At 45.8% G+C, this 25,863-nt stretch overlaps 2 protein-coding genes across 2 annotated transcripts in view; one reads left to right on the plus strand and one right to left on the minus strand.

The window, feature by feature from the left end:
* Positions 1–604: 604 nt before the first annotated feature.
* Positions 605–25,470, minus strand: LOC149870928 (alcohol dehydrogenase 1). Its single transcript, XM_090031851.1, has 9 exons — positions 25,327–25,470; positions 22,533–22,634; positions 19,210–19,348; positions 8,315–8,402; positions 7,985–8,204; positions 6,823–7,083; positions 5,722–5,857; positions 4,511–4,649; positions 605–1,889 (listed from the first exon to the last, which is right to left on the minus strand). The coding sequence occupies exons 1-9, from the start codon at positions 25,342–25,344 to the stop codon at positions 1,865–1,867; spliced, it is 1,128 nt and encodes a 375-aa protein (XP_089887977.1). The 5' UTR covers positions 25,345–25,470; the 3' UTR covers positions 605–1,864.
* Positions 8,201–25,863, plus strand: part of C2H4orf17 (chromosome 2 C4orf17 homolog) — a 79,244-nt gene continuing 61,581 nt past the window's right edge. The window contains exon 1 of the mRNA XM_090031854.1: positions 8,201–8,231. The gene's annotated coding sequence lies outside the window, so the exon portion shown is untranslated. The remainder of the gene's footprint in view (positions 8,232–25,863) is intronic.

Here is a 25,863-nt window from a genome sequence, read left to right on the forward strand (position 1 = left end):
TCCCTGTGATCACAGTATAGCCTTAAATAAAGAAAAGCTGGCTCTGTCAGTTCTGATTCAACCACAACGCGAAGTTTGATTTCTTCCACAATAGTTACAGGTAAAGTCCAGTTCTTTACTCCCTGAACAAGCTAATTGTACCAATATATTACTATTTATAATTTGAAAGTTACCTACATTAACTTACCCACAACAAATCATTAACAGGGTTTTGGTTATGAAAGTGCATTGACACAGTCAATAGAAATTAAGAAACATATCAGTTAAGGCAATGTTAAAATCCAGAGTTACTCCAGTTCACTTGCTTTTACCACTCAGTATCCTATTACCCTCATGTCCTGAACTCTGAGTGTGATAATCCTCAAAAGCTGTTTTTAAAGTAGAAATATTTCATTCTAAAAAATAAGGCTGAAATGTGTGTACTTTTGTCTGAATTTCATTGGTGTGTTAACAGGTAAACATAATTCCTTACTTATATGCTACAGTTTCTTTAAGATTGCTGCCATCTGAAATTTGAGGACAAGCAATAAGAATTCACACCTGGTGTTGTGTTTTTGTGGTGCAAATAACAATGCATCAGTCGCTGGCAACTATTCACACATGATACATTTCATTCATTTACTTTATTTCCAAACAGTTTTGGCGCATACACACGTTCTCTAAATAAAATCAAATTGTTGTCCAAAACCATGTGCCGCAAGGAAGAGAAATTAATCTAAATAGCAGAAGTATGAGGCATATACAGACAGTCCAGTGTTATTTTTTTTAATAACGTACATTGGTTTCAGAGCTCTAAAAGTTAAAAGTTCTAATACAGAAACATGTGTTGTAGCTTAGCATCTTCCACTATGTAGGTTTGCAATGACTTTGGGTGCGTACAGAAGTTACTTTTTTTTGCATGATGAGGCCCCTGAAAGTGCTCTGTAGACGTTACAGAGCAAACATTCACAGCTGTGGAGCACTTTTAAAATGGCTGATCACGTGAACATGTAACCCTCATTTGATGTAGTGTCATACAGGGGTGCTCTAGGGACGAGTATCGTAGGGAACCTGCGGACAGGTATCCTACAAGGGTTAATTTCAGATGACTCCACCTACATCCCATGAGCTGCGCTTGCACAGGCAAGCACTAACCTAGCCCCACCCCTGAAACTGTCCGAAAGAGGAGACAGAAAACCCCTGTCTGCTTCCTGCACAGCTGGGCAAGGGGTAGGGGGGGAAAGCAGCCCCCCACTGCAGGTGTCCACCCCCAGCTAGCACTGCTGGGGGGCGGGGGGTGCTCCCTTTCCTGTCCACCCCTGCTGAAGTATCTTGACAGAAGCAGCCATGGCTGCTGTGCCTGGAGCTGGTCAAGGGGGGGAAATGGAGCCCCCCACCTCATGAGCCTGGCCCAGCTACCCTTGCTGGGGTCTTGCGTGGAGCTGGGCTGGGTTGAAGAGCTGGGGGTGCTCCATTCCCCCATCCTCACCCCAACTCTGGGCACAGGAGCTATGGCTGCCGCTGTCAACGTCGTGCTTGTGTGGGGGATGAGGAGGAGGAAGGTCCCCCCCCGACATGGGCATGGGCCAGCTCCCCCCAAGCCCTAGCAGGGGTAGTTGTGGGGGCTGGTTTTTTGGGGGGGAGGGCGGGGCTACCCCTCCCCCCCCCTTCAGCCACTGCTGCCAGCTAGTTTCCTTATTCTTTATTATTCCAAAATCTCTCTGGATGTTTAAAGTGCTGCTTTGTTCCATGTTATTCAGCTGTAAAGAATGGTTTTCCCACAAATATGTTGTTATAAAGCTGTATAGAGATCATAGGAAAAGACATTTTAGATAAGCCGTGGCATGCTGTTGGTAGCTCACATGCTTCTTAGGAGTCTGGGATCTTAAAACGTCAGAACACTGCGAATACTGAAACATAAGAAGACAGGTTAATGCTGTTTTTGAAAAGCCATGCTCTAAACAGCATCATGGAACTGCTAAAATATTGTAAGATTTATGATAATCCCATCCTCCAGCATGCTCCTGCCAGCACCAACTGACTCTATTATAAAAGAACTGACTGCAAATTTAGCTGGATGCAGATGCAGAAAGCCTACAGACGCATACTTCTCACATCTGTTTTGTGCGGTACTATGTTCTTTACTTCACTCGTGAATCCCTCTGTGCTTTTGTTGTTTATCACGGAGGTTATAGATGGAAGACCCTATGAGACAGCACTAGGAAACTTACTTTTGGGAACAATGTTGTGCTCTCTGCGTGCCTTATTCTGAATCTGTGGAACTGGAGCTATTTTGTCATTAATATTGATCAACCTAACCAAGCCCTGAGGTGCAGCCTTCTTGATGTCATGGTCACAAGTGGCCTGTGCTGTTATTCTACTGTTTAAACTCGTGATTCTCAACAAGGGTGCCACAGCACAGTGGGGCGCCTTGAGATTCCTTCAAGGGTGCTGTGGGGTGCCACACAATGTTGGCACTGTTAGATGTGCAACTCTGAGTCACAAGCTAAATCCTGAAATTTCACATAGGTAGCCACATTCACATAGGAAGAACATTCTGCCCTATTGTAGTCTTTCTGAGTTCTTTGCAACAAAATAATTGCTCTATTCTTTTTCTGTAATCAAAAGACAAGAGCTGGCATTTTCTGAGGGGTGCCTAGTGTCTAAAAATGTTGATAGCCACTGGTTTAAACATTCTGCTAGATGGTTGTTTGGTTCTCTCATTTCCAGAGAAGATAAGTTCTGCTTCCTCTGTCATTTCTCAGACTGAAAACTGTTTTGGGGTATTTTTGGTGTTACACTTCATGCTACTGATAGAGCAGTGATCTCTAAGGGTGCAGAAAGAAGTGACAATTTTTGTCCAATCTGGGCACAGAAAGTGGTTTATAGCCATGACCAAACACAAGCACATGGCTGCAGACTGCTTAAAAATGGCCAGTGGGGTGAAACTCTGAACCCTTGTTACACAAGGGTTTAGATGAAGACATTTCCAAAAATAGCATCTTCTGTAACTTGTGTCTGCCTGCCTGCCAGCCTCCAAGCTGTTTGCAGAATGGGAGTGGGGAAAGGGAGGGGAGGGAGTTCAGTCTGGAGTTTCTTCGGGGGGGGGTGGGGGGGAGACTCCAGTTCACCCATCCGAACCTCCAGCATCAGCTAGGGAACCCCTAGGATGAGCTCCCTCTGCCCCCCTTCTCCCCTCCCATTCTGAACACAGGGAGAGGCTGGGAGGGAGGAGGCGCCCTTGGTAGGGGAAACTGGCTGCAGGCTCCCAGCCAGCAGCTAGATTCCCCTCCTCCCTGGAGCTAACAGTGACCTTCTGTTAGGTTCGGGGTATTGTGTAACTCAGAACGCTTCCTGAAAATCATTCTCAGGTACAGTGGGGAGCTGCACTTCTGTCTGCGCCCTAAAAGCGTGGTGTATGCTCCTTTGGGAGACGTCCAGAATTAGCTCCGAGGACAGGAAGAGACTTCCCAAGTGCTGCCCAGAGTCTCAGCTTTCATTTAGAGAAAGGTTGCACTCAGCTGTTATATTTGCATAGAAAACCTTCAGACCAGAGCGAACATTACTTATGCTGAGATGTTCGTTTGTGGTCGCTTAAATAATAGCTATCAGGTTTGAGCTGCTCAATTTGTTACAAGGTGGGTTAGCTGTTTCACCATTCACTAAAGCATGTAAAACTAGGAGAAGAAGTATATTATGAAGGGCTACACCATTTCCCAAAGTTGTGATTGAGGGGGAAAGGAGGAGAGAGCTTGTGAGTTATCTAAGACTTACATGTGGCAGGATAGATGGTGGGGGAGAAAGCGGGGAAAATGTAATGGGGTTTGTTTTCTTGAAACGGGAATCAACTTTCAAACATTTGTGAAAAAAATGTTATGTCATGGGCTTTTCTAAGGTGTGGGAACAATATATGTAGAGCAGATGCAGTAATATGTAAGGAAATAATTCATTTTAGATTTGAAATATGTGGAAGATTATATATATTCAGCTGAAAACACCTGAAGTAGCTCTACCACATTTTAGGAGATAACAATATGATCCCAACACTTGCTGCAACCATTTATATTTTATGAACATAAGCTGCTTAAGTTAGTGTCGTTTTAGTAACTCAAAATAATTCTAAAAGAATGTAATAACTGCTCAGCCAAACTTTGCCCCATTCTGAAGAAAACTGTCAATGTTTAATCAAACAAAGTTTATTATTAATGCAATGCCCACTATCAACCAGCTAAGACCCAGAATTTATAAAACAAGAATGACTCTGGATCTATGTAAGGGCAGAATTTGAATCCAGTTCCGAAAATCTGTAAGATTTGCAGAAAAAATCAACTTAAATAACTTGACAAAGGGAGGATTCTAGTGATGTTATAATATGCACATTTATGAGTCCTACATAAAGACTCATAAAGTCTCATCCCATTTATCAACATTCCTCTCTTTTTTCAGGTATTAAAGCAAATATCACATTTGCTTCTGTTTAAACTAATGGATCAATCAATGCTAGGTAGATCAATAAAGTAATGTTGCTCACCTCTTCCCTTTTCTCAGCAGCTCAAATCCTTCATTGATTTTCTCAAATGGCAAAGTGTGGGTTATTAATCCATCCAAATTAATTTTTTTTTCCATGTAGTCTGCAACCAGTTTGGGAACAGACTCTTTGCTCTTCCAGCCTGAAAAACAGAAAACAATGAGCAGTCAATCTATTACCATTTAATATATATAATGAGACTAGAAACAAAGGAAATGTTTAGAAAAACATTTGGGAGGTCTGGAGGTGTAACTTAATTGAAACTCACTTCTTTGACAAAGTGGCCCAGCAGTTACGACTTTGTAGGCATTTCTTGGTGGAACACTCCATATGAACAAGAATCAAGCTTGAAAGTATGCTTTGGTGGAGTCGAGCTCATGCTCTAACCCCAGCGTTGCCCATTTTCACCCTAATTCTGAACTATTTAAATAAGCAAGAATGTTTGAATGCTGGCAAATGAATCTTCATAGAATCCAGCCCGCTTCTCACAGCAGCAAACAATCCTTCACAATGCATTTATCAACCCTCTTGATTGACTTCAGTTACCCAGCCCTTACCCTAAAATCTGTAAACACATATAGACCAAGGAATGAGCAACAAAAGACTAGCTGACAACTGGAACTGGATTCCTTCATTTTCCTCTAGATACTATTAGAGTGGAAATGCGTTGCATGGTCCTTTCAGGAGGTACCAAAAACCCCGTGTGCATCAGAATCTCTCAACAACAAGACAAACAATGGAAGATCATCTAAAATGGCTAGCCAAAATCATAGTTCATGCCATTTTCAGTACAATTTAAAGGACTATTAAGCAAGGAGTTAAAGGATTATTAAGCATGGATTATTAAGCAGAGACTTTCTTTAGCTACAGGGATCTTGGAATAAAAAATTGTTTTTCTCCTATCTGTGCATTTAAAAAAAAGACTTTTAATGGTGGTTGTTACCTTGGAAGTACAGCACTGATAACCACTTGAAAGCTTGACCCAAACCTGACTGTTTAAGATTGGAACTCAACCAGGGGTCCATAACGTCCTCTCTCTTAATGAGCCGAAGCCACCCCATTCTCAGTACGAAAGGACTTAACCTTTCTTAAGGAGAAGTCCTACGTGGGGATTTAGGCACCTAACTATGACATCCCTGTTGGGAAATTTGACCTAAGATCCTGCCAAACTGAATAAAAGTGCAGAAGAGGCAAGTCATTTTTCAAGTTCGTACCTCCAAAAACAGACCCTTTCCAGGTGCGTCCAGTGAACAGCATCATGGGGTCGAAAGCGATCTTTTCTGATGCGGGGGGCACCCCAACAATCACGCAGGTTCCATAGTTATTTTGGCAGCATGCCAGGGCAGCTATCTGAATTAAAACAAAAGGAAACACTCTGCAGTCATACAGCGGTAGCTATTCCACACTCAGTCGCAAGCTCCATTCTTAGTTGCTTGTGTGACTGAAAATGCAGCAAGGTTCCTCCAGTGACAGTGAGAATACCTGACACAGACATCAGATGTCACCTCCCACCCTGGTCTGGGTGCAGAAGAGGGGACAGGAAGCCTGATGGAACCAAATACTGAATGTGAAGGGAAATAACAGACAGGTTTCTCTCTTTGGCCTCATTTACCATAATGACTCAGCACACAGAGGTGCCTCTGTATCAAGGTCCATAGCAAGATGGGTGACTGAATAGCTGCCTTGTGAGGCATTGTGTCCACTCCAAGACCTTTGGGGCCATGGAGGTAAGTTAATGCTGATGCTGATGCTGTTAGCATTTTCAGACCCGCCTCACCCCTCTGCATTTCCTACTGCTCTCTCCCACCACCTCTCAGGGGCTTTTTAGATAGCAGCATATTCTCTGGCAACATGAATCCCCAGCTGCCTATACACATGCTCCAGGGTGGGAGATGGGGGGTGGGGCTCTCGGGAGTGGCTTGCCTTAAAATACCTGCAGTATCTCGTGTGTTCAGCATCCTGTGTTTCAAAATGGCGATGGGGCGCTTTAACTATTGCTCATTTTATGCCATTTTGAAATGCAGGATGCTGAATACACCAGATGCTGCTGCACACTTGGGCATTCAGATTAGAGCTTTCCAGCAGAATCGATTCATCGAGTTTGCTTTGTTGCCTTCTAATCTAATCGGAGCACGTCTGTGGGATGTAAGGGATGTGGATTCTGGGGTTTTGAATTTCTTCTTAACCATTGCTTAACAGCTCTGCACTTCCAGTTGGATTGTAAAGAGGCTTAGATAAGGGACTCCTGAGTGGTTCAATTCATACTTTCCACTGCCCACCACTTGGTAGACATTTTACATTTTCAGGTCACCTACCATGGTATCAATGCGTCCAATTACTTCAAATGAATAGTCCACACCACCACCAGTCATCTCAGACAGCACCTCCTGAATGGGTTTCTTGCAGTCCAGTGGGTTGATGCACTCAGTGGCTCCTAGCTCCTTGGCCTTGGCAAATTTATCTTTGTTGATGTCAATTCCAATGATCCGGGAAGCTCCAGCTGCTTTACAGCCCATGACGGTGGAGAGCCCAACTCCTCCCAAACCAAAGACAGCGCAGGTAGAACCAGGTTCCACCTGCATAATCACAACAACATGGGACGCTTAAAAGGCAGGTGGCATTCAGAAAATTAGTCAGCCTGTCAGTCTCTTCAGGTTAGCCATTAATATGTGCTGCTGGTAACTGTCTGGCAGCATTTTTGCATCAAAAAGTAGCCCAGCTGCCAGCCACGTTACAGGATTACATCTGAATACAGTGCCACCAAAGCATGTGTGAGAGAACAGGTTTTCATTAGAGATGAGATCATGCCACCAAATCTGGGTTTAGTTTGGGGGTATTTAGATCAGGGATTTCGGCTCAACCTATTATGGAGAAGGCTGTCAAAAACCAGATTCTCATACGGATTTGGATTCTGAACTTTCCATGAAATCGCTGGAATTATCACATCCGAGTTTTTGATTTGACCATGTCTCTAGTATAAACATACGCACTGCACTTATACACAGAGCCCTGAATTATGCCAATTTTGCTGTATGAAAGCTGTTTCCATAGAGAACTGGCAGGCCCCAAAGTACTGTGTGCTTGCAGAGAACCGATATCTTTATAGCAGGCCTGTGGCTTCACCACTCCTAAATGTATGCCATGAGATAAGCAAACAGTTTTAAGAGAGGAAATCTTGTAGGAAATTTCCTTTTATACTGTTTTTCATCTGTAAATCTCAAAACGGCTTACTTTGGGAAAAATGGAGAGAGGCAGAGAGAACTGTTATTTCCTGCAAGTCAACATCTACAGCTCTAATCTTCTACATGCTGGCTATCCCTCAGGATGTTGGCATCAGACTGTCCAATAAGAATGGCCTCTTTAATAAACTTTTCTAAGATCTTCCCCGGGATAGAAGTCAGGCTGACTACAGGCACAGGCCCTCTCCAGTAGACACACTGTCATCCTTGTCCTTGAAACACGTAGTCAAATTCTCACCTGAGCAGTTTTTACTGCAGCCCCATAGCCAGTAGAAAATCCACAGCCAATCAGACACACTTTCTCCAGAGGAGCAGCAGCATCTATTTTGGCAACTGCCGTCTCATGTACAACTGTATATTCCGTGAAGGTACTTGTGCCCATAAAGTGATGAATCATTTTTCCTTTGCAGGTAAACCTGCTCGTTCCATCAGCCATTAATCCACAAGGTGACCCAAGGCTATTGAAAAGACATCCGGAAATATAGGTAAATTAGATATTTCTAATGCAGTCAGACTTACTCTAAATGTAGTCAAACTTACAGTGAGGGGTATGACCAGCAAGACTTACTCATTTTTAATGCATAGATTGCCATTTGATTTTAAGCAAGGCATACACTCTCCACACTGTGGGACAAAGAGTGGGATGACTTTGTCTCCTAGAAACAAAGCAAATGAATAAAGGAATTTTAAATCAAGAACACAAGTAAAAGGGTGAAGTACATACAATTATTACACAAACTTACAGTGAAAGAGCAATTCATAATTGAATCTTCACTGTTACCTTTTGAAATGAAACAACATGGTACGTAGTAGAAGTAGACAGCTGTACTTATTTTCTTACCAAAAATCAAGTTTCTGCCCAGGTCAGCGTAACTAGTACAAAGTTATGACTGAGAATTTCAACATTCAAAATATGAGGAAATTCAAGGTGTTGGTACTCATCACAGGGCATACACTGGGCATGTGCCTGGTGATAAAGACTTGTTGTCAGTTCGTGTATGTGTTACCACTTATACAACATGGTTAAGCAGTCTTCCACATTTCCCATTTCCCACTGAAGAATGACATGCTAGTGTGATGCGTGGAATCAAAACCAGAGGTTACAGAAAGTCCCTGGGTGGATTCTGACCACTCTTCCATTCTTTATATCTGCACTGAAAGACGATCATGATTTATGTTTTTTCTGTAGTAACATGGTGATGCATCTATATGTGCACTTTACTAGGGAGTAGACTAAATAACTGTGACGGAAAGCATCATCATCTACATTAATGCCATATTATGATAGTACTGTTGTCAGGGTAATTTGCAGGAGCGCAGAAACTGAGGCCAGGGATGGCAGGACTGTGGGGCCTGGGTCAGTGCAAGCCAATGCTCAAGGACACATGTGCTAAACCCTATGGGGAAATGGGTTTCGCTTAACGTGGTTTCACTTAGCGCTCGGTTTTTCCAGAAACAGTTAAGAGTGCTAAGCGGGGGTTGCCTTCTGCTGCAGCATGGGAGGGCAGACAAGTAATAAACTGATCAAAGGGGGAAAGTTTGGTGTTTTAACTCCTCTGTCCCATACATTTGCTTGTAATTCTATATGTTTTGGGAACAGGAATCTTCTTTTCGTACCTACAGAATGTGCCAAGTCCAGCACTGACCTTGGGGTATTCCATTCTTCAGAGTTCATACTTTGCTGTTATCTCTTTGGCTGGTAGTGAATTTGAATGATGTGCTGGAGATCATGTTCATGATGACAATACATAGCTCATTGTCAGGTATCACACAGTGCAGTTTATATTTGAGGCCTTGATGCCATACAGTGTCATAGGTGACTGTAAGGTTGATAAAAAAACTGTGCCTGTTTTCTACTTCATTTCAAATGTATTTGCTGTCAGATGTAAGTAATGTAACTGTGTCAACATGGTGCGTGGTGACCAGTGGCATCCCTCAGGGCTCTCTGGTTGGACCAGTACTTTTTACCATATTTATAAATGATCTGGATGCAGGTATCAGAAGAAGACTGGCTAAATTCACTAATGATACCAAACTATGGAGAAGTGTGCTCACACTAGAGGATAAGCTGGTGATTCAGACCAACCTGGACAGGCTTTCAATGTGGGCAGATCAATATCTGATGACATTCAACACTGAGAAATACAAGGTGCTCTACCTCAGGGAAAAAAAATCCATGTTATACTTATAGGCTCAGTGGTGCTACACTTTCTGGCCACGACTGAAAGGGACTTGGGGGTCATGACTGACCATAAGATGAACATGAGAATTGGCGACAGACGGGGGGACAAGGCTGAACTCCTCAATGAGTTCTTTGCCTCAGTGTTCCTAAACAAGGGGCAAAACAAGTCTCACAATGGGATTGTAGAGAGGCAACAGCTGGGCACCAGACTACCAAGCGTTGACCCTGAGATGTTGCAGAGTCACTTGGAAGGACTGGATGTGTTTAAGTTGGCAGGCCTGGATGAGCTCCATCCGAGGGTACTTAAGGCACTGGCTGATGTCATTGCACAGCCACTGGAAAGAATATTTGAGCACTCGTGGCACATGGACCAGGTCCCAGAGGACTGGAAAAGGGCCAGTATGGTCCCTATTTTCAAGAAGGGGAGAAAGGAGGATCCAGGCAACTACAGGCCAGTCAGTATCACTTCCATCCTTGGCAAAGTCTTTGAAAAGACTATTGAGGCTCATATATATGAGAGACCAGCAGGAAAAATTATGCTGAGGGGAAACCAGCATGGGTTCACAGCAGGTAGATCACACCTGACCAATCTTGTCTCTTTTTATGACCAGGTTACAAAACACCTGGACACAGGAGTAGGGGTTGACACTGTTTACTTAGACTTCAGGAAGGCCTTCAATACAGTATCCCACCCCATACTGGTGAACAAGTTAAGAGGCTGACTTGGATGATTACATAGTCTGGTGGGTGGCAAAGTGGTTAGAGGGTCATACCCAGACAGTGGTAGTGGATGGGTCGGTATCCACCTGGAAGGGCGTGGGCAGTGGTGTCCCACAGGGCTCGGTCTTTGGACTGATACTCTTCAGTGTCTTAATCAGTGACTTGGACGAGGGAGTGAAGTGTACTCTGTCCAAGTTTGCAGATGATACAAAACTGTGGGGAGAAGTGGACACACAGGAGGGCAGGGAACAACTACAGGCAGATCTGGACAGGTTGGACAAATGGGCAGAAAACTGTGTGCAGTTTTGGGTGCCACGCTTCAAGAGCAATGTGGATAACCTGGAGAGGGTCCAGAGAAGGGCCAATCATATGGTTAAGGGCTTGCAGGCCAAGCCCTATAAGAAGAGGCTAGGGCACCTAGACCTCTTCAGCCTCCGCAAGAGAAGGTTGAGAGGTGACCTTGTGGCTGCCTATAAATTCATCATGGGGGCACAGAAGGGGATTTGTGAGGCTCTACTCACCAAGGCGCCCATGGTGGTCACAAGAAATAATGGCCATAAACTAGCAGAGAGCAGATTTAGACTGGACATTAGGAAGAACTTCTTCACAGTTAGATTGGCCAAAATCTGGAATGGGCTCCCAAGGGAAGTGGTGCTCTGCCCTACCCTGGGGGTCTTCAAAAGGAGGTTGGATGGGCACCTGGCTGGGGTCATCTGAACCCAGCACTCTTTCCAGCCTATGCAGGGGGTCGGACTCGATGATCTTCCGATGACAGGCTGAGAGACATGGGACTCTTTAGCCTGGAAAAGCGTAGGCTCGGGGTGATCTGATAAGTTTATCAGGGGTGACCACCAGAATCTGGGGGAACGTTTGTTCATCAGAGCGCCCCAAGGGATGACTAGGTCGAATGGTCATAAACTCCTGCAAGACCGTTTCAGGCTGGACATAAGGAAGCCCCCAAGGACTGGAACAGTCTGCCATCGGAGGTGGTTCAAGCACCTACACTGAACACCTTCAAGAGTAAATTGGATGCTTATCTTGCTGGGATCCTATAACCCCAGCTGACTTCCTGCCCTTTGGGCAGGGGGCTGGACTTGATGATCTCCCGAGGTCCCTTCCAGCCCTGATGTCTATGAAATCTATGAAATCTATGAAATCCGTTGAGGTCCCTTCTGACCCTAACATCTATGAATCTATGAATCTATCTATGAATCTATGAGCCACCAATGTAATGCCACAGCCAGCACAGCAAACAAAACCCTTGTTTGAATCCACCTATGCTTTTCAAGCAAGACCCAGGAAGTCATCCTCCTGCTGTACTCAGCCCTGGTGAGGCCACAGCTGAAGTACTGCATCCAGTTCTGGGCTCCACACTTCAGGAAAGATGTGGAGAAGCTTGAGAGAGTCCAAAGGAGAGCCACGTGCATGATCAGAGGACAAGAGAATAAGTCTTATGAGGAAAGGCCTGGTGGCCTTTTACGATCAGATCACCAGATCATTAGATGCAGGGGTAGCAGTGGATATAGTCCTCCTGGACTTCCGGAAGGCTTTCGACACTGTCTCTCACCCTGTTCTCATTAAGAAACTGGGGGGCTGTGGTGTAGACACCCATGCAGTCAAATGGGTCGCCAACTGGCTGGAGGGCCGCACCCAGAGGGTGGTAGTGGATGGGTCCTTCTCAACCTGGAAGGACGTGGGCAGTGGGGTTCTGCAGGGCTCGGTCCTCGGGCCCGCACTGTTCAACATCTTGGCCTGCACTGTTCAACATCTTCATCAGTGATTTGGATGAGGGGGTAAAAAGCACCCTGTTCAAATTTGCTGATGACACTAAGATGTGGGGGGACGTGGGCACACTGGAAGGATGCAACAGGCTACAGTCAGACCTAGACAGGTTACAGGGGTAGGTGGACGAGAATAGGATGGATTTCAACACAGACAAGAGCAAGGTGATGCACCTCGGGAGGAACAACCGGCGCCGTACCTACAGGTTAGGGAACTCCCCTCTTGTCAGCACAGAGGCAGAAAAGGATCTTGGGGTCATCATTGACTCCAAGATGAACATGGGCCGGCAGTGTGGGGAGGCAGTTAGGAAGGCCAACCGCACCTTGTCATGCATCCATAGATGCATCTCGAGCAGGTCCAAAGAGGTGATCCTCCCCCTGTATGCGGCACTGGTCAGGCTGCAGTTGGAGTACTGCATCCAGTTCTGGGTGCCACACTTCAAGAGGGATGTCGACAGCATGGAGAGGGTCCAGAGGAGGGCCACTCGTATGATCAGGGGACAACACGGCAGGCCCTATGAGGACAGGCTACGGGACCTGAACCTGTTCAGCCTCCACAAGAGAAGGCTGAGGGGGGATCTTGTGGCCTGTTATAAACTAGTCAGGGGGGATCAGCAGGCATTGGGGGAGTCACTGCTCCCCCAAGCACCGCCAGGAGTGACCAGGAATAACGGTCACAAGCTGGCAGAGGGTAGGTTTAGGTTAGATATCAGGAGGCGCTACTTCACGGTCAGGGCGGCTAGGGTCTGGAACCAACTTCCAAGAGAAGTGGTGCAGGCTTCTACCCTGAGGGTCTTTAAGAGGAGGTTAGATGAACATCTTGCTGGGGTCGTTTGACCCCAGTATTCTTTCCCTCCATGGCAGGGGGTCGGACTAGATGATCTGCTCAGGTCCCTTCCAACCCTAGAAACTATGAAACTATGAAACATCCTTTTCCTGTAGGGTAAGAAATGATGTGTCAGAAAGACATGGCACTCTTCAGCCTGGAAAAGTGAAGTCTCAGGGGACACTTGGTGGCAGTCTATAAGTATATTAGGGGGGTGCACCAGGAACTAGAAGAATGTCTGTTTACCAGGGCAAATTATTTTGCATATGTTTATTGCACAATCAGTGTGGGGTTTTGGATTCCTTGTATTTCAAATTAACATGGAGGAAGTTGGGGGCAGATAACTGCCGTGGCTCTGACTCTGGCCTGAGTCTGGGTCAGGGCCAGAGTCAGACCCACAGCAGTCTCCTGTCCTTCTTCTGCTCTCCTCTCTGTCCCTTTCCCCTCTTATTGTCACATACAGTTTACTTCATTACTTTCCATGTTATGCTCAGGGAGGAACAGAGCAGTTGGTGGGGGAAGAGGGAAAGTGGGCCACTTGACCTCCTCGCCAGCCACTACTTTCCATGCTGTAGCAGTGGGAGAGGGACAAATTCAAGACAACCCTGTGATAATTTGATTCTACACCTGGAAAATTATAACAAATTTATAAATTGTCCATATATAGAATCTAATTATGGGGACCATCTTATATTCGAGTAAATTTGGTAATATATGCTCATGGGATCCCATGTAGAGGGGCATGCCCTCCATTACTCTGGATGTGGCTAAGCTGCTTTCACCTGAGAAATAAATCTGTCCAAAGCAGTGCTGGATGCTTGATACTACCATGGAATGTATTAGTTTATGCTCTAACACTTACCTGGGTGACTGTACAGCTTTTACTGTACAGACATGGCCAGATAGACTATTACTTCATAAGCTTTTATATATAATGAATAATGACATGCCCTCCAGGAGAAAACAAAACACCAAATGTCCATTTGACTCACTTATTATAGACTGCCCAGAACTTCATATTCCCCACCCCGCTTCCCACTCCCCTCCTGCAAACCCCACATCCCTTCAGCACACCCTGTGTGCTCAGCTGCCAGACAGGATGAGACCTGATGGCAGGAGCTGTGGCTGCAGGACATCCTGGTTGGTGAAGGGGTAAAGGGGGGAGGGTCTAACTGCTTTAAGATAAGAAAACCAAAGGCAAACAGCAAAACATATCGGTATTTAGAATTCATTTTATTATGATGATAAAGACACTGGTAGGCTTCCAAATTGCTTTAACATTGTAGACATATCAATAAAACCTTGCCCAACTGATCACTCTCTCTGTCTCTCTCTCTCTCTCTATACATATATAGCAATCTTTTGTTTTAATTGTGGAAGAACATGGATTTTGGGGTATTTTACAGAGTGACTTTGGGATTTTTTTTATCTGGGATTTTTCAGTTTTTATATAGGGAACACCAGAATTCCTGCTAGGGAGGCAAATGGCAGTACCCAGGCAGAGAAGCCTGCTCAGACCTGGCACCCAGGACCCAGCTGGAGGTGGCTGACCTCCTGGCCACATGGCGCCAGGAGGACATGGTTTGACGGTTCAAAGCAGGCCACCCCACTGAGAAAATCTTCTGGGTGATAGCTACCCAGATGGCCAGGCAGAGGCACACATGGCAGTAGTGCTGCACAAAGGCCAACTCTCTAGCCACAGCCTACTGGCAGCTGGCTCAGAGGGGCAGATACCTCTAATGGCTGTGCAGTCCCCATCTGGGTCTGGCAGGTGCATGGCCTTGGGGCCATATGGTGTTGCAAGTAGCAGCAGGTCACAGCCAGGCAGCAGTCCCCACTGCCAGACTGCTGCTGTGGGTAGAGGGTGCAGGGAACTCTCAGGTTTGCTTCAGCAGTCCATCTGGCACAAGGGGTAGTGTCCCCAGGAACCAACTGGCTGCGCCCCAGAAGTTCCCGAGAGTGAGTGGCTCTGAGCTACTTGCCAAAGCAGCTTTTTGTGCTGGCCCCAGGCTCTTAGCTCCCCTTGGCTGCAGATCTGGGAGGAGCCAGGCAGGGTTAGTCTGCCCCAAGTAGCACAATTTGCCCCATACCAAAGTGCATGTCTGGGCACGTGTGCTCAGGCAAAAAGCCCCTGATCAAATTTGCACTATTTCTATTTTAGCTGCTGCAAGTGCACATGCCTGCATGTGTGGATGTGCCCAATGAGTCTTCAGCCCAACTTGGGTTTTGGAGCCTTGTGGAAAAGTTTGGCTGTCCAAGGAAGTTTATATCTTAAGACAGCTCCATGATGGTAATGTGGGGCCCCTGCAGGACACATTAGGAAATTTGGTCTTCACACCAGACGGCAAAGCCAACATATTTAGCAATTTCTTTGCCTCCATTTTCCTAAGCAGGGACCGGAACAGTCACGCCCCTGCTGGGCCCCCCTCAGGCCCCAGTGGAGGCACACCTAGGCCAAGGATTAGTAAGGAACTAGTTAGGGAACTGCTGGAGGGACTGGATGTATTCAAGTCAGCTGGTCTGGACGATCTCCACCCTAGAGTACTAAGGGAATTAGCTGAGGTCATTGCAGGACCCCTGGCCCGGCTTTATGAGCACTCATGGTGCTCTGGAGTGGTGCCAGAGGACTGGAAGAGGGCCAACGTGGTTCCCATCTTCAAAAAGAGGAAGAAGGAGGACCCGGGAAACTATAGGCCAGTTAGTCTTATCTCTATCCTGGGCAAGCTTTTAGAGAAAATTATTCTGGCGCATATCCACGAGGGGCCAGCAGGGGAGATCATGCTTAGGGGCAACCAACACGGGTTCATTAGTGGCAGGCCCTGTCAGACCAACCTGGTGGCTTTCTATGATCAGATCAACAAATCATTAGATGCAGGGGTAGCAGTGGACATAGTCTTTCTGGACTTTCGGAAGGCCTTCGACACTGTCTCTCACCTAGTTCTCATTAAAAAACTGCGGGGACTGTGGTATTGACACCTACACAGTCAAATGGATCGCCAACTGGCTGGAGGGCTGCACCCAGAGAGTGGTGGTGGATGCATCATTTTTGACCTGGAAGGACATGGGCAGTGGGGTTCCACAGGGCTCGGTCCTCGGGCCCACACTGTTCAACATCTTCATCAGTGACTTGGACGAGGGGGTAAAAAGCACCCTGTTCAAATTTGCTGATGACACTAAGATGTGGGGGGATGTGGGCACGCTAGAAGGGAGGAATAGGCTGCAATCAGACCTAGACAGGTTACAAGGGTGGGTGGATGAGAATAGGATGGGATTCAACAAGTGCAAAGTGATGCACCTGGGAAGGAAGAACCGGCACCATACCTACAGGTTAGGGAACTCCCTTCTCATCAGTACAGAGGCAGAAAAGGATCTTGGAGTCGTCATTGACTTCAAGATGAACATGGGCCGGCAGTATGGGGATGCAGTCAGGAAGGCCAACCGTACCTTGTCATGCATCCACAGGTGCATCTTGAGCAGGTCCAGGGAGGTGATATTCCCCCTCTATGCAGCACTGGTCAGGCCGCAGCTGGAGTACTGTGTCCAGTTCTGGGTGCCACACTTCAGGAGGGATGTGGACAACATGGAGAGGGTCCAGACGAGGGCCACTTGCATGATCAGGGGGCAGCAGAGCAGGTCTTATGAGGAGAGGCTCCCGGACCTGAACCTGTTCAGCCTCCACAAGAGAAGGCTGAGGGGGGATCTAGTGGCCTGTTACAAACTAGTCAGGAGGACCAGCAGGCACTGGGAGAGTCCCTGTTCCCACGAGCACTACCAGGAGTGACCAGGAATAATGGTCACAAGCTGGCAGAGGGTAGATTTAGGTTAGATATCAGGAGGCGGTACTTCACAGTCAGGGCGGCTAGGGTCTGGAACCAACTTCCAAGAGAAGTGGTGCAGGCTCCTACCCTGAGGGTCTTTAAGAGGAGGCTAGATGTACACCTTGCTGGAGTCATTTGACCCCAGTACTCTTTCCTGCCATGGCAGGGGGTCGGACTAGATGATCTACTCAGGTCCCTTCCGACCCTAGAAACGATGAAACTATGAAGGTATGAAACTATGGTGTGGGTACAAAGAATAAAGGTTAATAGCATCCTATCTAACTGCTTCCTTCTGCCAAGTGGCATAGTGCTCAAACCAACATATGCCTTAGGGCAATGGATGGCAAATGACAATTTACAGGCTGGATCTGGTGCTCCAAACAGTTTTATCTGACTTGGAAGGCAATAGTGCTAAACAAGGTGGACCCTGTCCTTAATGCTGGGTTTAGGCTTCATTTCGGAACCGAGGCAGATTCTTTTTAGACTATAAGCAGAGTGTAAGGTTGCCAAATGGACTATTAGAAACCATTGTATGTCAGTGACTGGTTGCTGGTTGCCTACTCCATGGGAGACCTTCAGCTGTTGGTGGACCATTTAACTGCCACTGCAACCAGCTTGTGCTCTTGAGTGGAAATGTCCATTGTGTGATCAAAAGTATCTATCATGCATAGGACTATACAGTCACCTGTGTATGCACTAAGAAGGGGGACACTCCCCATGACACTGTCAACTTCAACTACAAGGGATTCCCAAGGACAATGACATTGTGCACACCTGAAACAGATGTCTATGGGGGCAAGGTAACATCATTGCTCTAAAGTAAAAGTCTATCCTGATGAAGTGTCCAACAGTATATATTTGACCTGGCAGCTAGAATTATAAGCACAGTGTTTGTATTAAGTCTAGTGAGTGTCACACTCTCTGATCCAGGCTCTCAGAAGATATATGGGAAAAGAAAAATTGGCTCTACCTACCAACACTTGAAACGTCCAGAAGTTTGCATGCTTATCTGAATCTCACCCAAAGCAATTTGATATGGGTGCCTGATATGAATAAGTTGTATCAGGTGATCTCAAATTCTTCCTGGTTCCAGCATACCTGGAATGAATGCTTTTGCATTTCTGAAGCACTTACCTTGCCAGTACAAGCAGCAGCTAGTAAGTACAAATGTCGAAAATTTAAAAAAGGGTAACTAAACATGGTTAATCTTTGAACACTGGCTTGGATTCAGTTCAAGATTTGGAGAAGGATCTGGTTCCCTTCATGTTTTAATTACTCTGCCCAGACCTGTTTACAGTTTGGAGTTAATGGGAAAAGAGTGCAGTTGTGTCTCATCTTGCAATGAACTAGAGGTATTGAAGCCTGATGTCTTAGCCTCTGATATAACAAAGTATCTGATACATGCCTTACGTGTCTGTCTACACATTCATTATTGCACAGAAGTTAATGAGCATTTAATTTAATACTTGCTTGATGGAGCACTAACTAAATGCACAGTAACTACAGTTACTGCGCAGTAGTGCTGGTCATGTTTACAGAGCAGTAGCTTAATACTACTGTGCGACAGTGTATTAGCACAGTTTTTGCCCGGCATGTTACTATGCAGACATGCCTGCTTAAATTTAAGTTTAAGGACTTGATTACTGTAGTTGATAGAACTATTCAGGTACTTAAAATCTTTGCTGAACTTCTTCCCAAATCAGGATCTGAGCTCAAAAGTAGCAGCTCACATTTGGTTTACTTTGAGTAAAACAAATGCACAGATTTTTGAATCCTGAAAGGGATACTTCACAGGTGGATGAAGAAGTGTGCCACTGATGAAACCAAAAGTGAAAAGATGGAAACTTCAGAAATAAAAAAGAATAACTGGAATGTTAAAAAGACAGATTTAAACACCATTTTCTCCTATGAAATACTCTAAACCATCCCCTGTGAAAGATGACACATTAGGTTTAACAAGGAATGTTTTCAACAGGGCCTGGGAGCTTGAAGGTCTCACTGGCCCAGAAGCACGGCCAGGTCCCAGAGATTGACAATAAAATTTGTACATACCAGTGTCCTTGATTTTGGACTGGGTTTTGTGAAAGCTAAATAAAAACTACTGATCAGTGGTTTGTTCTTGGTAGTTTTTCATACCTGGTTTAAGGCTAGTTACTCCTTCTCCAGTACTCTCCACAACACCAGCTGCTTCATGGCCAAGAATCATTGGTAAAGGCATAGTGAATACACCAGCTGTCACATGATCATCTGAGCGACAGATCCCTGTGGCCAAAATCTGTATGGAAAGCAAACAATATTTCAATTGGAAGGAATCTTTTGCTCATATTTTACCTGCATGACATGATAATGAACTGAAAATGCATTTATATTTGCAAAAGTAAATTTTCTATATTATATTTTATAGATTTTATATTTGAAAACTTTCCATCAAAAAAAGAATATACCTAAGAGAAACTGGGGGACTGAGGTGTCGACACCCACATAGTCAATTGGGTCGCCAACTGGCTGGAGGGCCACACGCAGAGAGTGGTGGTGGATGGGTCATTTTCGACCTGGAGGGATGTGGGCAGTGGGGTCCCCCAGGGCTCAGTCCTCGGGCCCGCACTGTACAGCATCTTCATCAGTGACTTGGACAAGGGATTGAAAAGCACCTTGTTCAAGTTTGCAGATGACCCTATGATGTGGGCACGTTGGAGGAGAGGGACAGGCTGCAGCTAGATCTAGACAGGTTACAGGGGTGGGTGGATGAAAACAGGATGAGATTCAGTACTGACAAGTGCGCGGTACTGAACCTGGGAAAGAAGAACCGGCAGCATACCTACAGGCTGAGCAACTCCCTTCTTGTCAGCACAGAGGCAGAAAAGGATCTTGGAGTTCATTATTGATTCCAAAGTGAACATGGGCCACCAATGTGAGGATGCAGTCAGGAAGGCCAACTGCACCTTGTCATGCATCCACAGATGCATCATGAGCAGGTCCAGGGAGGTGATCCTCCCCCTCTATGCGGCACTGGTCAGGTCGCAGCTGGAGGACTGCGTCCAGTTCTGGGTGCCGCACTTCCGGAAGGATGGGGACAGCATCGAGTGGGTTCAGAAGAGGGCCACTCGCATGATCAGGGGCAGGAGGGCAGACCCTATGAGGAGAAGCTATGGGACCTGACCCTGTTCAGCGTTCACAAGAGAAGGCTGAGAGGGGATCTGGTGGCCGTCTATAAACTTACCAAGGGGCACCAGCGGGGAATGCTAGAGACCCTGTTCCCCTCAGCACTACTAGGAGTAACTAGGAATAACAGCCATAAGTTGACTGAGAGTTGGTTCAGCCTGGACAGCAACTCCTTTACCGGGTAATGTTTACAAGATGGTGCCCTAAATGTCTCTAAACGTCTGTCTTACTGTAACGGGGTGGCCGTGATGCCCCTGGAACCCTCCTCAGCCCTTGTCAGCTTGCTCGCTCTGGGCAACCTTCCCTTCCCCTCGCCTGCCATGCTTTGAGGAAATGTTACTTTTAGAAAAGGGAGGCTGCCCCTGGGCTTCCCAAGTCAGATCTCCTCTCATGAACACAGGTGTCAGTACTCATTGCCTTAAGGGCTAATTACATGGCTCTGATTGCCCTTTACACCCACCCATGCCTCACAGCTGTTACTCAGTCCTGCTGATACATGCCTGTCCTGGGCTATGGGATCCCAGTCCCAGTCCTCACTCCTCTTGGGCTATGGGCTTCCCTCAGTCTCCAGTTATGACCCCCAGTCTTTGGCCCCTCTCTGGGGCCTGGTCCTGCTCTAGGCCAGTCATGAATCCTGGACTCTCCTGGCTCCAGGTCTCCAGCTGTGGCCCGCCTCAGCCTTTGGCCCATCTCTGGCCCTGGCCCCATTCCTGGCCCAGTCAGACCTCTGGGCTCCCTGGCCCTGGTGACACCCCCCGCTCCTGGGCTACAAACCTCTGGGCTCCCTGGCCCCTCTCTCCCTTCTCAGTCAGCTTGGATGTCCTTACCTCCCTTTAGTGCAGAGCAGGGCTTTCCAACCTTTTCCTCAGCATCTTTGTGACCCCATTTTATCATTGAAACCCCAAATGGGGTCAAGACCCCAAGGTTGGGAACCACTGTTTTAGACCCTTTCACAAACCACCACTTGTTACTTTCCCTCAGCCAACCTGTTCACCGGGAGTCCTGCTGCGGCCCTGTTGCCTAGAAGGTCCTCTCCCCACAGCTCTCAGGGCTGGACTTGCTGACCAGCTCAGGCCCAGGGCTTATATGCTTCAAGCCAGGCATCCTTCTGGTCAAGTGACACCTGCAGGCTGCTTCTCCCACAGCCCCTTCCCTTCTTAAAATGACAGAGGCAAGCTAAGCACCCTGAGACATACCTCCTTCACTTTGTTCACACCTTCAGCCTCCACAAAGTGCTTTTCTGCTTGATGTGCTCCCCTAGCCTTTTTCCTGCCACAGAATAACGCACAAGGCAGACCCACAAGGCAATAATTCACAACCATACTCAGCTTACCCTGAGGTGGCAACATGTGGCATTTTATAGAGGCTGCTTGGCCACAGGACCCCGCCACATCAATGCAGCCCCAGGAGGGTGCAGTTTCAGGTCATACCCATGACCAGGAGCTTCCCACTCTTGGGCTTCCTAGATGTCTCTTATGCAGTTCTCTGAGGCTGCCTATTCCCGGCATCTTGTTTTCCTGTGCCATGATAAGCCCACTCTTTTGTTTCTACACATTGTCTTGGTCTCTAATGCTCACCCTATGGGTCTCCATTAACTTCTGGCCTTTTCTTCCATTAACAGACCATCCTTAACTCAGACATCACTGCCTTAGCCAGCCCCTTCCTGGGCTGCAGGATCCTTAACCCCCTCTGTCTCCAGCTATGGCCCTCCTGGCCTTCAGTCCTTACTTAGACCCTGACCCCACTTCTAGGCCAGTTGAGACACTGCTGGGGTCAGGCACACAGCCACCAGTCCTTACTTGACTATGGTTTGCTCCTCTGCCCCAGCTCGGGCTCCATGCACTCTGGCCCCAGATTCTGCCCCTCTCTGGCCCTCTGGTCCCTCTTTCCTTTCGGGACCAGCTGCGATCTGCTTACCTCCCCTTACTCCCTTCATAGTTGTTGCTTACCCCAGCTCACATTGTAGCCAGCAGTCCTGCTGCAGGCCTACTGCCCAGGAGCTCCTCTCCTCATGGCGTAGAGGAGCTCCTGGGCAGCAGGGCTGCAGCAGGACTGCTGGGCTAGACTCCTGGACCAGCTCAGGCCTCAGGCTTATGTGTTTCAAGTCCAGACCCCTTCTGGTTAGATAACTCTCTAATGGGCAGCTGCCATACCTGTTGGTGGCTTTTCCCACAGCCTCTTCCCCTTTTAAAGTGTCACTCTTACCAATGATAATTTACAAAGCTCATCTGGCTTATTAGTTTTGGGCGGGAGGGGCTGGGAGGGGGGCATAGTGGGGTTGTTTGTTTGTTTTTTACCTTAATGCGAACTTCATGTGCCTTTGGTGGGGCAACTTCTATCTCCTCAATGGAGAATGGTTTCTTTATCTCCCATGTAATAGCTGCTTTGCATTTAATGACCTGTGGAAAGAATAAAGGAACAAAATTGGCATGTCTGTATGTGATTGTACATGTGTGAATAAATAGAAACTTGGCCCAGATGCTGCATTCATCTTTTTCATAAATACTGCCACTCAGATTTGGTTGCATGGTAGGTTTGTGACCACCACCAGTGCAAGCTCCCATCATTATGCATCAACAGATAAAACGGTGCTTGAAGAACATTTTTTTCCTGATTCAGAGCAACCTTATAGCCATCTTTTCTCTCTCTCTCACATAGTCCTCAAGCATATCTGAGCATCACTGAGAAGTATAGCATATACATTAAGCTAGATGGATTTCTCTACTTTTTGATCTCCTATTTTCATTAATTTAATTTGTTCATCCTCCTCCCACCAGGGCTGATTCCCAGGATGACAACTAGTTTATTCCACTCCTCGCCATTGCACCTTGCACCACAGCTACTTGTCCCTGGGGAATGCCCATACATTCAAAAAAAGCCGCAGGGAAAAAAAAAAATGGCGCAGTGCACGCTTGGACAGTGTGGCCTTGCAGGGAGGAGAACACCACATCCTGCACGACCACGCTTGTCTGGACATACCCATAAAGGACTTTATGTGGGAGTGTGCTTGTTGGGATCCAGAATACATGCCTTGAATAGCTTTAGTGCTTCCTTCTGAGCTTTGTTATGACAAGCTACTAGCTGATGACCTCTTAAATTTTCTTCTTCCGCTCAAAGGGGAGGCCACCTAGGATTGGTAGAGATTCCCCTACTGCATCTGTGAGTGCTGGTATAAAGGCCGTGGACTGAGGCTGTGGGGATATGGTGTTATCCCAACAGCAGGTCAGCAGAGAGAAACGCAGGGCTTTGGGGGCACAACTTGGATGGATGACCCTTACTTCAGCTGTCAGTTTCATCTCAGCCTTCATTGCTTTATAGCATTTCTCCTGGGATTTAATAGTTTCCTACTACTTGTTTTTCAGCATCTGCTCTGTCCAGTGGCTTGTTCTTCAGTTGTGAGCAATTTTTCATCTTCATCCTTGAATGGCAAATAATTCCCCCTTCTTTTCAAATTTAAAATTAATGCTTCCCCCTTCCAAAGAGGAATTGGAGTATTCAGATCTTGCATGTACTAGTTGCACCATAAAGCTTTCCATTTTCAAAGATTCTTCTTGTAGGAGTCCTATTCTTTGTGAAAAGCTACTGAAATCAGCAATAGGTCTAAAACTTACAGCCGATTAAATCTTAAAATTAAAAAACTATCTTGGTGAACATTTTTGAAATTTTAAAATTGTGTTCAATTAAAAGGGTGAGAAATGGACACTTTTAAAATTTAAATGCATCCTTTTTAATATAAAAATCCCCAAATATTTATTAAAACATTCTTAAAAATTGTATTGATGTATAAAGACATGCAAGAGGCAAGGAATTTTGAGGGTGATATCGTTCACTGGACCAACTGCACAGCTGGGGTAGACTTAGACAAGGTAAGTCTACCCCGCGCCTTGACAAGCTTTTGAATTCAGCAACCTGAAGAAGAAGGGTCTGCATTTGAAAGCTTTTCCTAAGTCTATCACCACCATGCAGTTGATCCAATGAAATATATTAGTCACAGAAATCCTTGCCTCTTGCGTATTTCCTGAACCATCCTGGCTATAACATCATTCCAGCACTATAAAAAAAAGATAACATTTTGGGTGAAAATGTTCAATAATATACAAAAGGTTAAATGAAAATTTTATCTTCATAAAAAGACTGTTATCAATTAAGTAAAAGTAACCTGTCCATTCAAAATTTGTTAGGAGCTCTACTAAAATAAAATCAACTTTTTCTATTTATCCACTACTGTATTGCATCAGTCCTATAGCATATTCCTATAGTACAACTTAACAAACCTAGCTAACTAGGATAATTATAAAAAGGAACAATAAATCCACAAGTTAACAAATACATGCATGTATAAGCAGATCCTGAATATGTGATCCTTGGTCTCAGCTGTAAAGGGCGATTCATGGAACATACAGTTTCGTGGAACTTCATGAAAACAACTTGTACATATTGTTCTCACATAATATTATACAAACCCGATGGAAACAATATTTCAATATTTGCACAGCTTGCAAAGGGCAAAGTTTCTGCAAACTTTACAAGATGTAGCCAAAAACTCTGGGGCAATGCAACTGATTCTAGAACAATCCAAAAGAAATTTTCCCCAACTGGATTCCTCTCCAGTTCTACCAGACTCAGTGGTTGCTCTTTATAGACATCTGAGAGCAAAATTTCACCCACTTTGATTAGCCATAGGAAGACATAGCAGCACGAGCTAGCTGGAATCACACCAGCATTTCAAAACATAACGGGCTTGTTTTCATTGCTAAACAAGTTATGCATATTTTATTCCCTTCCAGGTAACTGATGCATATTAGCTATCTTGTTGGAAAATACAGTTAGGCAACATTTATTGGCAGGGAGCTGGAACGGCAGCAAGTTAAAGCACAGTGACAGATTATCCCATAGGTGAATAAACAAGTTTACTGTATTAACACAGAAATCATTAAAAAAATGTCTTTCAGGTGATATTTATGCCCCTTTTATTTCTGTCAACTTTGGGTTAAACTACACAAAGACACACATTTCAAGCAACATCATTAGCAATTAAATCCTTGCCCATTTATCATTTACAGTGATATTTTTCTTAAATGGCTTGCTTACTTTGCCTGCTGTGCTCATACTGGCTCTCTTTCTCTCACACCAGGAGGCCCCTAAGTCCCCACTTGTCAGGCTCAGTAGGCTGTGGAGGATTCCTCTTGCTGATGGTCTTTCTTGATGCACGGAGGGGATGAAGTGGCTCCTGCCTTATTTAAACACTGCTGCAAACACATGACAGACCTTTGAGCCAAGCCCACTAGTTGTGGGCTTGGCTTGGCTTGGCTTTAAACATTCAAAACATTGAATAGAAAGACACTAAACGGATCCTCTGATGAAACCCTACTCTTTGCTGTATTTCAGTTTCTCTTTTGATCCCCACCTCCCTGCCATGTTTTCTTCTTCCCTTCCTTCTCCTTCTGTGTCCATGACTAATTTGAACCTCATAAAAAGAAAAGAAAAAGCTCTGAATTGCAGGCCAGAGCTTTCTAACTATGTTTACAGGACTTGTCTGTTAAGGGACACATGAGATGAATAGTTTATTCCATAAGAACAAGAATGAATGGGACCAGCTGTTGACTTATTTTACAGCAGCACGGGCAT

The sequence above is a fragment of the Crocodylus siamensis genome, chromosome 2, assembly GCF_052110815.1.
Source record: "Crocodylus siamensis isolate JL-2025a chromosome 2, ASM5211081v1, whole genome shotgun sequence".
Lineage (NCBI taxonomy): Eukaryota > Metazoa > Chordata > Crocodylia > Crocodylidae > Crocodylus > Crocodylus siamensis.